The sequence below is a fragment of the Coregonus lavaretus genome (genome assembly GCF_964263955.1).
Source record: "Coregonus lavaretus genome assembly, contig: HAP1_SCAFFOLD_467, whole genome shotgun sequence".
Classification (NCBI taxonomy): domain Eukaryota; kingdom Metazoa; phylum Chordata; class Actinopteri; order Salmoniformes; family Salmonidae; genus Coregonus; species Coregonus lavaretus.
This window is the reverse complement of record NW_028166388.1, coordinates 281,537-295,024: the sequence shown is the minus strand read 5'-3', so window position 1 is coordinate 295,024 and position 13,488 is coordinate 281,537. Positions and strand designations below refer to the sequence as shown.

Sequence of the window (13,488 nt, the reverse complement as noted above, 5' to 3'; positions counted from 1 at the left end):
CCTCCCTACTGTCACTTTATTTTACTTCTGCTCTTTTTTTCTCAACACTTTTTTGTTGTTGTTGTTTTATTCTTACTTTTTTTGTTTAAAATAAATGCACTGTTGGTTAAGGGCTGTAAGTAAGCATTTCACTGCAATGTCTGCACCTGTTGTATTCGGCGCATGTGACCAATAAAATTTGATTTGATTTGATTTGATTTTGATTTGATGTAATGTCCTTAAAACAAGTCAAAATGAGGCTCAGTAGTGTGTGTGGCCTCCACGTGCCTGTATGACCTCCCTACAACGCCTGGGCATGCTCCTGATGAGGTGGCGGATGGTCTCCAGAGAGATCTCCTCCCAGACCTGGACTAAAGCATCCGCCAACTCCTGGACAGTCTGTGGTGCAACGTGGCGTTGGTGGATGGAGCGAGACATGATGTCCCAGATGTGCTCAATTGGATTCAGGTCTGGGGAACGGGCGGGCCAGTCCATAGCATCAATTCCTTCCTCTTGCAGGAACTGCTGACACACTCCAGCCACATGAGGTCTAGCATTGTCTTGCATTAGGAGGAACCCAGGGCCAACCGCACCAGCATATGGTCTCACAAGGGGTCTGAGGATCTCATCTCGGTACCTAATGGCAGTCAGGCTACCTCTGGCGAGCACATGGAGGGCTGTGCGGCCCCCCAAAGAAATGCCACCCCACACCATGACTGACCCACCGCCAAACCGGTCATGCTGGAGGATGTTGCAGGCAGCAGAACGTTCTCCACGGCGTCTCCAGACTCTGTCATGTCTGTCACATGTGCTCAGTGTGAACCTGCTTTCATCTGTGAAGAGCACAGGGCGCCAGTGGCGAATTTGCCAATCTTGGTGTTCTCTGGCAAATGCCAAACGTCCTGCACGGTGTTAGGCTGTAAGCACAACCCCCACCTGTGGACGTCGGGCCCTCATACCACCCTCATGGAGTCTGTTTCTGACCGTTTGAGCAGACACATGCACATTTGTGGCCTGCTGGAGGTCATTTTGCAGGGCTCTGGCAGTGCTCCTCCTGCTCCTCCTTGCACAAAGGCGGAGGTAGCGGTCCTGCTGCTGGGTTGTTGCCCTCCTACGGCCTCCTCCACGTCTCCTGATGTACTGGCCTGTCTCCTGGTAGCGCCTCCATGCTCTGGACACTACGCTGACAGACACAGCAAACCTTCTTGCCACAGCTCGCATTGATGTGCCATCCTGGATGAGCTGCACTACCTGAGCCACTTGTGTGGGTTGTAGACTCCGTCTCATGCTACCACTAGAGTGAAAGCACCGCCAGCATCCAAAAGTGACCAAAACATCAGCCAGGAAGCATAGGAACTGAGAAGTGGTCTGTGGTCACCACCTGCAGAACCACTTCTTTATTGGAGGTGTCTTGCTAATTGCCTATAATTTCCACCTGTTGTCTATTCCATTTGCACAACAGCATGTGAAATGTATTGTCAATCAGTGTTGCTTCCTAAGTGGACAGTTTGATTTCACAGAAGTGTGATTGTCTTGGAGTTGCATTGTGTTGTTTAAGTGTTCCCTTTATTTTTTTGAGCAGTGTATATGAACTGAGTGGAACGGGGAGGTACTATATGAACTGAGTGGAACAGGGAGGTACTATATGAACTGAGTGGAACAGGGAGGTACTATATGAACTGAGTGGAACGGGGAGGTACTATATGAACTGAGTGGAACAGGGAGGTACTATATGAACTGAGTGGAACAGGGAGGTACTATATGAACTGAGTGGAACAGGGAGGTACTATATGAACTTGTCAATAAGAAATGCACATTTTGGTTTTCCATTGCTATTGTGTGCCCTAATGAACATTTTCCAGGTTCAGTACCACACAGACAGAGCACTGTGACTGCACCTGGGTGTGCCCAGCCATCTCAATGCCGGCATCCAAGAACTCATCAAAGTCTTCGCTGAACTTCCCAGAAGCGTCTGCGAGCTGGGTGCTGGAGCCACGGGAGGCGTGGACCACGTCTCCTGCTGATTGGTTCAGATCTGCTGCCGTCTGGTTCAGCTCGCTCTGGGCCTCCTGGAACGACTTGGTGGATGGAGGGAGCTACAGAGAGAGAGAGAGAGAGAGAGAAAGATAAGAGATAGAGAAAAACAGAGAGAGACAACAGAAAGACAGGCATAGCGAATCAGTGTTTAGGTTGTGGTGCAATAAATATATGTTTGGTGTAAAAACATTAGATAAGTGTTAGACCTAGCAGCAGTTTTAAATCCATAAATGGGTGATTAACTCTGGGGTAATCAGTGGCTTTACGTGAATGTTTATTCAATAAACTCATCTTTACTTAAGGAAGTGTAGAACTCACCGTTTCTCCCAGCAGTTTCTTGCTGGCCTCTCCAATGTTCCTGAGGGCCATGTCCACATCTTTCTGACCAGGCAGGCAGTTGACACAGTTATTCAGAGAGTGGGACACAGCCTTGGCCACCTGAAACAGAGAGAACAGGTGTGTGTGAGCACGAGTGTACGTGTGTGCGCGCGCTTGCGTGTGTGTCAAGTGTGATCATTTGTGCGTGAACTGAGGTGTTTTCCACAGCAGTGACGTTGTTGAGCTGCAATCACAATCTTAAAATGCTAATGAGCCAAGAAGCATAGCGGAGTAATTGATGTTACTAATTTGCACTTCTGTTTCCAACAGAACATATGCCAACCAATATGTCTGTGTCCCTGTGGGGCCTAGCAGCAGAACATGAGTCGTGCTGCTGAAAGGATTACTGAATGCACAACTAGGACTACCTGAAAATATACAAATGGACACAATTGAAGCCTTTTATTTGGTCAGATTTGAAAGAGTTAATCATCCAAAGAGGAATTCAAGGACTCACACACAGTTGATTTAATTGGATTCCATTCATTGGATTCCATTCAAAACCAAAGCGATCTTAGACACCATGTAAAATGGGCCCTATTTCTCTCTCATTTGCAAAGGAACAGAACAAACACCACAATACTTTGTCCAGTCTGTCTCTTTATCTCCATCTATAGATGCATCATTTATTCATCTGGTGGGAAGGATATATGGGGAGGACTATGCATTCATATTTGATGTGTGCTTAAGGCTGTACATCTCCTTCTACAGCAGCAGGAGGAGGAATACCTCACTGTGTTTGAGAGGTGATCAATGTTATGTTCAGCTGGGCTGATAAAACGTAAACTATTATTTGTCTATGAAAAGTTAGTCATTTTATTATTCACAACCAGGTACTGTAGTGTGAGAAGTGATCTGTGGAAGCACTCCAATAAAAATAGTTGCCTCTCACTTGGCCTTCACTGTAACACAAGCCAAGACTTTCTGAATAAAAGTGGTGACATTAAAACACAAGTAGCCCTTTGGTTCTGTAACTAAAAAGGCACCAACCACAGTCCACTCCATTCAGACAGAGCACAATTATACAACAAGACTGAACAGATGGAAAATATGGACATTAGCAGAGCCATATACATACACATAGCAGAGCCTTTTATAGAGATATCCAGTAGCTTCATCCCTATATGGATGCTCTGCACGTTATTGTACTGAAGTCCCCCACTCACCTGGGCTAGCCTCTGCTGGCTCTCTGCGTCGCCGGGGGAGACCAGGGCCTGCTTGGCCTCGTGGATCAGCATGGCAGAGCCTTCCATAACATCACGGGCTGAATCCAACATGGCCGCCGCTGCCTGAGGGTTGGTGGTAGAGGCTGCCACACCCCTTGCTGCCTGGGCTAGAGTCTTCAGGGCCTGGGCTGTCTCTCTGGCTGCTACCCCTGGAGGCAAATATACAAATGGTGAGTAGGGTTAGGAATGTTACAAACAAAGAAGAGTTATTACGGAATAAGCATATGCTGCAAGTAGCTCTCTTCTGCCGCACGGCAAGTTCTCTCTTCTGCCGCACGGCAAGCGGTACCGATGCATCTGGAACCAACAGGACCCCGAACAGCTTCTACTCCCAAGCCATAAGACTACTAAATAATTAACCAAATAGCTACCCGGACTATCGGCAATGACCCTCTTTGCACTAAATCGTACTTTGTACCCCTGCACATCGACTCGGTACTGGTACCCCGTGTATATAGCCAAGTTATTGTTACTCATTGTGTATGTATTCCTTGTGTTCTTATTTTTTTCTATATTTTTCTCTCTGCATTGTTGGGAAGGCCCCGTAAGTAAGCATTTCACTGTTAGTCTACCCCTGTTGTTTACGGAACATGTAACAAATTAAATTTGATTTGAATCTTAAAATGTAGCTTACGGTAATCATGTCTCAGATGTATCACACAGCAATTAAATGAAAAGGACTTCTTACATTCAGATGCGTCGAACATCCAAATACATTCAGAACATTGAATTAAGCCTTAATAAATGCATTTTATGACCTCCGATATCCATCGCCCTCTCATGTTGACAGTGTGCTATACCAGGCAGCGAGAGCCTCTGGTTTAGTTTAATAAGGTCTAAACTGCTGACTGTCTCAACAAGGGAATGGGACATTTCAGCTTCAACACAACACATTGGGGAGGAATCTAGTAAATTGAATCAGCTTGCATTACCCCATTCATCTAGACAAGCTTACTGATGGAATGTCACATCTATTGAAGCAGGGGAAGTTTTTTTTGCTTTAGTCTTTGTGCTAGTTTCCAGAGAGTAAAGGCTGAATCTAACTATCTCTACTGACCTTGAAGCTTCAAAATATGTTGAAGCTTTTAGTAACATTGTAGACAACAAAATCTGTAGTAAAAGTGAAATGTGAAATATACTATTATAGACAAACCCTGGTGGTGCTAATGACTTTGTTATTTAGCTGTATTGCTCTCATTAGATTGGGAGCCCCAGGGCAGTAGTACAGTACCTGTGTAGTGTTCGTTGCCCTGTGCAGCACAGGTGAGCAGCTGAGCCATGGAGGATCCCACGGACTTGGAGGTGCTGCCCAGGTCCTGAGCACACTTCTCCAACTGCAGAGAGAACAGCACACAGTACATCAGACACCCAGACAGACAGACTCAGCAATGGATGAAAGAGTCATCACTAGAAGTAATGAAAGACGTTGATTAATTCAATGAATCATCAGATTTCCCTGACCGATTCTCCAGGTAGTGGTTTCAGCTGCCTGTCTATGGCAGCCATCTTGGCGTCTTGGAGCTCAGTCTTCAGAGTCTGGACGGCTGTGAGAGCTGAGTGGATCTCCATGGGGCCGCAGGCTTCGTGGGCCTAAAGAGCACAGGGAGAGAGCAGACCATTGAATTAGTCATTCTAGTCCATCAGAAGCTGGCTAGTCTTAACAGGGGATATGTACCATCACAAAGTGACAGAGGTGAGTGACAGGTATGACTTAAGTGTGTGTGTGTGTGTGTACCTTCTGTGCTGCGGTTCTGAGCTCTGCCAGGCTGGTGGCCAAGTTCTTGGCACATTGACCCAGCTGCATAGCAGCGGCCTGGTCCATCACCGTGGGAACAGATGACTTCGCTGATGTCACCATCTTACTGCCAGGCTGTCATGGGAGAAACAGGAAGAGAAATGTCAAAATCATCCCTAGAAGATTAGGTTTTGTACCAGAGAATATATGTCTTTATTTGAATCTATTATGACTACCAAACACAGCCCTGCCCATGTATTAGACATCATCATCAATAATATACATTTAGAAGCTTTCAAGCACACACACATATCAGCACTGTACAATATATTGAGATTCCTTCATTCTATGTGTAGTGAGATTAGGAGCCAGACAAGCACCGGGGGTGTACCTGTAGGAAGTTCTGGCTGGCGATGATGAGGGCTAGCTGGGTACTGAGGTCTTCAGGCTGGACCTGGCTGCCCCTCACCCCCTGGACCAGCCGGGGAATGTGGTCTGCCACGGCCTAGAGAGCCGCACACATACGCAAACAGTCAACACACATACAGTACTGTATTCAACCACAGTTTCTATATAGCTGTAGTCAGTAGCACCATTATAGCTGTATAAATACAGTAGGCATAGAAATTGTTCAATGCAAGCATTAAGAGACATATTCCCAGCACCTTGCAGCTCTGCACCAGTTTCTGGTGAGCGGCGGTGTTCTTGTTGGAGGCTGCTGCATTCTGGGAGGCAGCGATGGTCTGGGTGGCTGCAGCTGCAGCTTGCTTGGCGGCATTCTGTTGGAATGTCACACACGTCAGGCATGTTCAGAATCTCTGCCTCGTCTAATCAAAACACACACACACAGGATTCCTCTCAAATGGTACCCTATTCCCTTTATAGTGCACCTATTTTGACCAGGGGGGCTAAAGGGAAAAGAGTGCCATTTGGGAGGCAGACAGTCTCCGTTTAGAGCCAGGGTTCCTCAGGTCAGAGATCAAATATTTGGTATGTCATCTTTAACGTCGGGCAGAAGGGTTCAAACAATTTCCTGATTTGGTATTTGGTATTTTATTAGGATCCCCATTAGCGGTTGCTAAAGCATGTGGTCCACACAAAACATGAACAATACAGAACATTAATAGCCAAGAATAGCTCAAGGACAGAACTACATCAATTTTAAAAAGGCACACGTAGCCTACATATCAATACAAACACGCACAAACTATCTAGGTCAAATAGGGGAGAGGTGTTGTGCCGTGAGGTGATGCTTTATCATTTCTTTTAAACCAGGTTTTCTGTTCATTTGAGCAGTATGAGATGGAATGCAGTTCTATGCAATAATGGCTCTATATAATACTGTACGCTTTCTTGAATTGGTTCTGGATTTGGGGACTGTGAAAAGACCCCTGGTGGCACGTCTGGTGGGGTAAGTGTGTGTGTCAGAGATGTGTGTAAGTTGAGACACCACTGTCCTCAAATGGTACTCCCGCCGGCTTTGGTCTTTGTCATGGTAGCTAGCAACGTAGGTTACGCTGTTACTCCTGCAGTTCCAGACAGGGCAGGTCGCAGGGAAGACTGAAAACAGCAACAAACAGCAGGGATCTATACAGCCACAAGCCCGGAACAATCCGCTGTCCCAGCCACAGCCTGCGTTCAAGCCCTCAAGAATACCCTGCTAGCTTGATAGGCAGCTAGCTAGCAGCTATGCCAAATAGCTCCTCAGAACCGGCCTTGGTCGGCAGGATCACTGGACAGAGAGTAGCAGTCCCAGCAACTGATGCCAACTGCGTCTCAGGATCCAAACTCAGGTAGCTAGATACTAATAAACGTTTTAATGCACTTTCAAAACACGAAACTTTCCAAAACAACAAACTGAGCTCTCCCTCATTCTGCGTTCAACAGTCATATGTAAAATGCTCCTTTTAGATTTCTGTGGATAGTAGCAAGACGATCTAAGCAAGATACTGCATGGTCTCTACTTCCATATGAAGGAAAACCTACAATCACTTCTCAGAATGTAAACAGGAAGGGAAAGGAAGTTTCTAGATCAGTTGAATGTACAGAGCGCAGACTGTAGCACTCCAAACACACTCAATAATGTCCTGTACTGTATATCCAACTGTTCTTGCATGGTTTACATCAACAGAAGTTATGACACTGGATATTAATAGCTCTAGCAATGTAATCACCTCTACACATTTCAATATTGTGGCAGATAACCTAAAGCCCCCAAAAATACAGCATATAAAATACTATTTCTAGACTTTCACTCAAAGCCTGATGTTTCCATGTGATTGACAATGTAGAGCAAGAGCTATGATGAGGAGAAGCAAGTGGATGTGCCTGCTTACTCAGCCCCAGAGCCATATACAGAGTTTTGAAAAGCCATTAACGGGACGCCATCTTGGCACCAAATTCGCCTAGCCACCCATAGGTATACTGTACATAAATGGCTCTGCCCAGCCCAATCCAACTGACCTCTAGCCTGTTAATGAGCTTCTTCTTGATGGCGTTCTGAGCTGCAGCGTTGGTGGCCACGCGTAACCCCTCAGCCGCCTCCCTCAGTCTCTGCTGCTGGTCCTCGTTTTCTGGGTATGCCGCTGCACCCTGTTTTTACACACACACACACACACACACACACACCCCCGAGAGACACATACACAGACAGACATACAGACACAGAGAGACAAAGAAAGACACCTCATCCATCATTAAACTGGAACAGATGGAAATGCATCCAGGGCAATTGCTAGAGTCCAACTGTAATCATGTCCGTTTGTAATGACAGCAGCTCTTCTTTGTCTATCCATCAACATCTTGTTGATGAGGAAACGTCAAGATTCCTCTTCATTACCTCCTCCTCTGGCTCCAGCTCTCTATCCCTTTCTCTCTCTCTCTTTACCTCCCTCTTTCTCTCCTTCTCTTACTCTCCCTCTCTCCAGCTATCTCTGATTGTATGTCACTGGGTTCAGTTCACACAAACCAATATCCCTAAGAGCCTCTCTGCGTCCTATTGTTATGTTGAGAGAATGGAGAGCAGCTAGAACCTAAGCCTCCATGCCATTTAGTTAATTAAGCAGCCAGGCGCTTCCCTCACCTGCTGCTGAATGTAACCCTCTACAGTACAGCAGCCATCTTATATCTCACAACACACACAAACAGGCTGAAAACATACCACCCACGGCCCCAACGTGATGTTTATAATAAGCCCAGACTAATGTGTAGAGACATTACACTACTAATTCCTCAAGAGTAGGAGAGGAATAATGTGATTGACTGTTGAAGTGGAAAAGGAAAACTGTTTTTTCATAACAGTGTGTCATGTTAGCCAGCCCAGTACAATCTATTATTGGGACTAGTCACTGCTTCCTGTACACCAGGTTAACTGTCACTTACCACTTATGTGTGAGCGGAAATTGTCACTGAAGGGAAAACCAATCGTATTCTAATAATAACAGGGATTGGAAATGAAACAGAGTAGTGTCTGAAATGAAACCACATGGCTTATGTCCAGATTTCTCAGCTTTGAGAGAAAGCCAAAGAAAGAGCTGCCCTCTCTTCTAACCCTACTGTGGACTCACCACTACTGACACAACCCTTTCTCTCCATGCCTCAGCAAAACCTTCTCTAACCTCAATCAATCAATTATATTATGCTTATATTAGTATCATATAATTGATTGATGTTTTGTTTTTTTGCATATCCCCCCTCAGAGAGTGGGGTCACAGCCAGGGATCAGCCATTGTTGACGTGACCCTGGAGCAATTAAGGTTAAGTGCCTTGCTCAAGGGAAGATCGACAGATTTTTCACCTTTTGGTTACTTGCCCAACGCAACTAGGGGTAGTGTTATAGCGCTAAATACAGTCCCCTTTAAGACAGTTACCAAGGAAACCATGGCTGGGCAAAGGTCTAATCCTCCATTGATAGTGATAAAGATAGCTGCTATAATGTGATTCATGTGGAATCAAAAGCATCTAACCAGCTGTAAGCTATGGCCCCATTTAGCATTCATGTTGGCAGGGACATTAATTATTGTCTGCAAGGCTGAGGAGCAGATGAAGAATCAAGTGGACTGCCTGAATAAAAGTAGACTGATATTTAACTTGACTTAACCAGGAAGCACCAAAATAGCACTGTGGAAAAAGCAACTAAGCCAACATGTTCTATTCTGCTCTGGTTTGAATGAATGTAATCAAATGCAATACAACCCCATTTGGATAACCATGTCATATCAAACATACACTGGCAGCTCTGCGAATTACAACCTGTAGTTTTTCACTGGAAAAGGCTATTTTTAGAGAAAGCACGACATAGCGACAAATAGCCAAATTCCTTCAGACCCCATTGTGATCCCTGTCCTCCTCCATTCAGTGAGAACTACTCAGTCTCTTGGTCTCTGGGTAGTGTTTAAATGTGAAGTCCACCATAGCTGGTCACAGCGGTACAATCAGTGGTACCCCAGATGTCACTGGGGGTTCATTAGTGATGAGGTCACTTCATGGGAACATGGTGATCTGAGGGACAACACGGGACATCCTGCTGCTGCCATACACGGCTCTGACTGAGACATTCTGGGATTCATAAACAGACGTCTCTCTCTAGGGACTCCAGCCGGGTCCTCTTTGCCCCAGCACATCCAGGAAGGCAACGAAAATGTCACTTTGTGTGTACAGGATGGGAAAAACTATTGACAGGACAGATCATCGGTTCTTGGAAGGAAGTTTGAGGAATTTCACTGCTCTAGTTGTGTAGAGGACGAATCAGTAAGATCCTACTTTAGTACAACCTACTTTACTAACCTTCCGTTTGGACAACTCCTTTAGTACATACATAATGGAGTATCTATGCATTCCTAGGGGGAGTCAAACGCATTCCATGGAGGGCCTAGTGTCTGCAGGTTTTTGTTTTTTCCTTTCAATTAAGACCTAGACAACCAGGTGAGGGGAGTTCCTTACTAATTAGTGACCTTAATTCATCAATCAGTTTGACATGTGCTCTAACCCCTTTCTACAAAAGAAATGAAAAGAGATCTCTGCACACTTGATCAGATGCAAGTTTCAGTGCTTAATGTTCTACGCTTTTAGTGAACAATGACCTTCATCAGACCGGTTCTGACAAAGGTTGTTGTTGACCGAAAGCTCAGCACAGTCAATAAGCCATTATGTACCTTAGCAGCTTCCACCATCCTGGCTGTGGCGTCTGCCAGTAGTTTAGCTGCAGCAAGTAGCTTCTTAGAGTTGTCAACATCCACCTCCACCTCAGCATCTGACCGCATGGCATTCACCAGGTCAGAGGTGGCCTGAGCCAGAACCCTGGCCTGACGAACCATCTCTCCTGAGAGGGGGAGACAGAGGAGAGACGGGGGAAAGAGGGGGATGGGGAGAAGTAAAGGGGGAGGCAGAAAGAGAAAGAGAGGGGGTGGAGATACTAACTTTAGGTGTCAGAGCAGCTTACCGATCACTGCACCTGTACACAGCCCTTCTGTAATTAGCCCATCCAACTACCTCATCCCCATATTGTTATTTATTTTGCTAATTTGCACCCCAGTATCTCTATTTGCACATCATCTTTTGCACATCTATCATTCCAGTGTTAATACGAAATTATAACTATTTTGCACTATGGCCTATTTATTGCCTTACCTCCATAATTTACTACATTCGCACACACTGTATATATATTTTCTGTTGTATTTTGGACTTTATGTTTTGTTTACCCCATATGTAACTCTGTGTTGTTTTTATTGCACTGCTTTATCTTGGCGAGGTCGCAGTTGTAAATGAGAACTTGTTCTCAACTGGCTTACCTGGTTAAATAAAGGTGAAATAAAAAAAAATATGTGTGAGAGAGAGAGAGCGAGATGTGTGTGTGTGTGTGTGTGTGTGAGAGGGAGGGAGGTGTGTGTGTGTGTGAGAGAGAGAGGCAGGTGTGTGTGTGTGAGAGAGAGTTGTACAACGTAAAACACCAAATAATGCATACAGAGCAGAATTAGGCCAATATCCGCTAATTGTCAAAATCCAGAAAAGAGCCGTTAAATTCTATAACAACTTAAAAGGAAACGATTCCCAAACCTTCCACAACAAAGCCATCACCTACAGAGAGATGAACTTGGAGAAGAGTCCCCTAAGTAAGCTGGTCTGTTCACAAACACAAACAGACCCCACAGAGCCCCAGGACAACAACAACAACAACAACAACACAATTAGACCCAACCAAATCATGAGAAAACAAAAAGAGAATTACTTGACACATTGGAAAGAACAAAAAAACTGAGCAAACTAGAATGCTATTTGGCCCTAAACAGAGAGTACACAGTGGCAGAATACCTGACCACTGTGACTGACCAAAACTTAAGGAAAGCTTTGACTATGTACAGACTCAGTGAGCATAGCCTTGCTATTGAGAAAGGCCGCCGTAGGCAGACCTGGCTCTCAAGAGAAGACAGGCTATGTGCACACTGCCCACAAAATGAGATGGAAACTGAGCTGCACTTCCTAACCTCCTGCCAAATGTATGACCATATTAGAGACACATATTTCTCTCAGATTACAGCGATCCACAAAGAATTTGAAAACAAACCCAATTTTGATAAACTCCATTATCTACTGGGTGAAAAACCACAGTGTGCCTTCACAGCTGCAAGATTTGTGACCTGTTTCCACAAGAAAAGGGCAACCAGTGAAGAACAAACACAATTGTAAATACAACCCATATTTATGTTTATTTATTTTCCCATTTGTACTTTAACTATTTGCAAATTGTTACAACACTATATATATATATATATATATATACACATAATATGACATTTGAAATGTCTATTCTTTTGAGTGTAATGTTTACTGTTAATATTTATTGTTTATTTCACTTTTGTTTACCATCTACTTCACTTTCTTTGGCAATGTTAACATACGTTTCCCATGCCAATAAAGCCCCTTAAATTGAAATTGAATTGAGAGAGAGAGAGCGAGAGAGATTCTGTGTGTGTGATAGAGGGAGGTGTGTGTGTGTGTGTGAGTGTGAGAGAGAGAGAGAGAGACGGAGGTGTGTGTGTGTGTGAGACAGAGGGTGTGTGTGTGTGTGTGTGAGTGAGTGAGTGAATGAGAGAGATACCGAGAGAGAGAGAGAGAGAGACGGAGGTGTGTGTGTGTGAGACAGAGGGTGTGTGTGTGAGTGAGTGAGTGAGATACCGAGAGAGAGAGAGAGAGAGAGAGAGAGAGCGACAGACAGCTAAAGACATACCGAGAGAGAGAGACCGAGAGAGAGACAGCGAGAGAGAGAGAGAGAGAGACAGAGAGAGAGAGCGACAGACAGCTAAAGACATACCGAGAGAGAGAGACCGAGAGAAAGACAGCGAGAGAGAGAGAGAGAGAGACAGAGAGAGAGAGAAACAGACAAAGTTAGGCTATGACTAAATCCTGCTAGTCCAAGGAGAAGAGAGATGGGTTCTCTATTAAAGAACACATGGCTTTAGACTACAGGCATCTGGCTGCCAGCTTCGAGAACTCAAGCGAATCTGCCAACACTCTCCTGGGAGAGAGAATGAGTATTTTTCCAATCCATTTTTATTCTCAACTGAGGTTTATGTCAGGTGTGACATGAACCCACATATTTGCTGTTTGGTGAAAGCCAGCATTCTTCAACTGGTTGGCTACACTACAGTACAGTACAGAATGAGGTTCCTTAGAGTAGCTGGCAGAGATTTAACTTGCTATACAACAAGAGGCTCTAAATCTAAATATTAACAAACATCATTCATCAATTTAAACAATTAAATCAAGCTTTATAGGCATTTAATTTCACAGTTCTATTTAGCTACTTCATCACTACCACTACTAGGGAATACCCACCTGCGTCTCCCATGGAGCTGAAGATGCTCTCTGTGACGGTCATGATGGTGTCGGTGGCCTGGTCGTAGCGTCCAATGGGCTCGCCGTGGGAGTCGTACTGGCGTACGTGGTCCAGCAGGTCCCCCAGGGCCTGACCGACCACACTGGCTGCAGCACTCACCTGCAGGGTGGGTCTCAATTCAGTTTCAATTCAACTTTCAGTCAATTCAGGAAGTACACTGACAATCCCATTCCAATGTTCCTCAATGCCTCTATATGAGAAAATTGTACTGAATTGAAATGGAGTTGACTCCAACT

General features: G+C 45.0%; 1 protein-coding gene across 1 annotated transcript in view; it reads right to left on the bottom strand.

Moving 5' to 3' along the window:
* The window catches only part of LOC311114787 (talin-2-like), a 116,326-nt gene that overhangs the window by 27,159 nt on the left and 75,679 nt on the right, over positions 1–13,488 (bottom strand). Inside the window, exons 21-31 of the mRNA XM_084190025.1 lie at positions 13,192–13,351; positions 10,509–10,675; positions 7,819–7,947; positions 6,021–6,134; positions 5,747–5,860; positions 5,356–5,490; positions 5,082–5,210; positions 4,852–4,954; positions 3,561–3,769; positions 2,335–2,454; positions 1,878–2,075 (exon numbers count right to left, since the gene is read on the bottom strand). Coding sequence (XP_084046151.1) covers positions 1,878–2,075; positions 2,335–2,454; positions 3,561–3,769; positions 4,852–4,954; positions 5,082–5,210; positions 5,356–5,490; positions 5,747–5,860; positions 6,021–6,134; positions 7,819–7,947; positions 10,509–10,675; positions 13,192–13,351 — 1,578 coding nt within the window. The remainder of the gene's footprint in view (positions 1–1,877; positions 2,076–2,334; positions 2,455–3,560; positions 3,770–4,851; positions 4,955–5,081; positions 5,211–5,355; positions 5,491–5,746; positions 5,861–6,020; positions 6,135–7,818; positions 7,948–10,508; positions 10,676–13,191; positions 13,352–13,488) is intronic.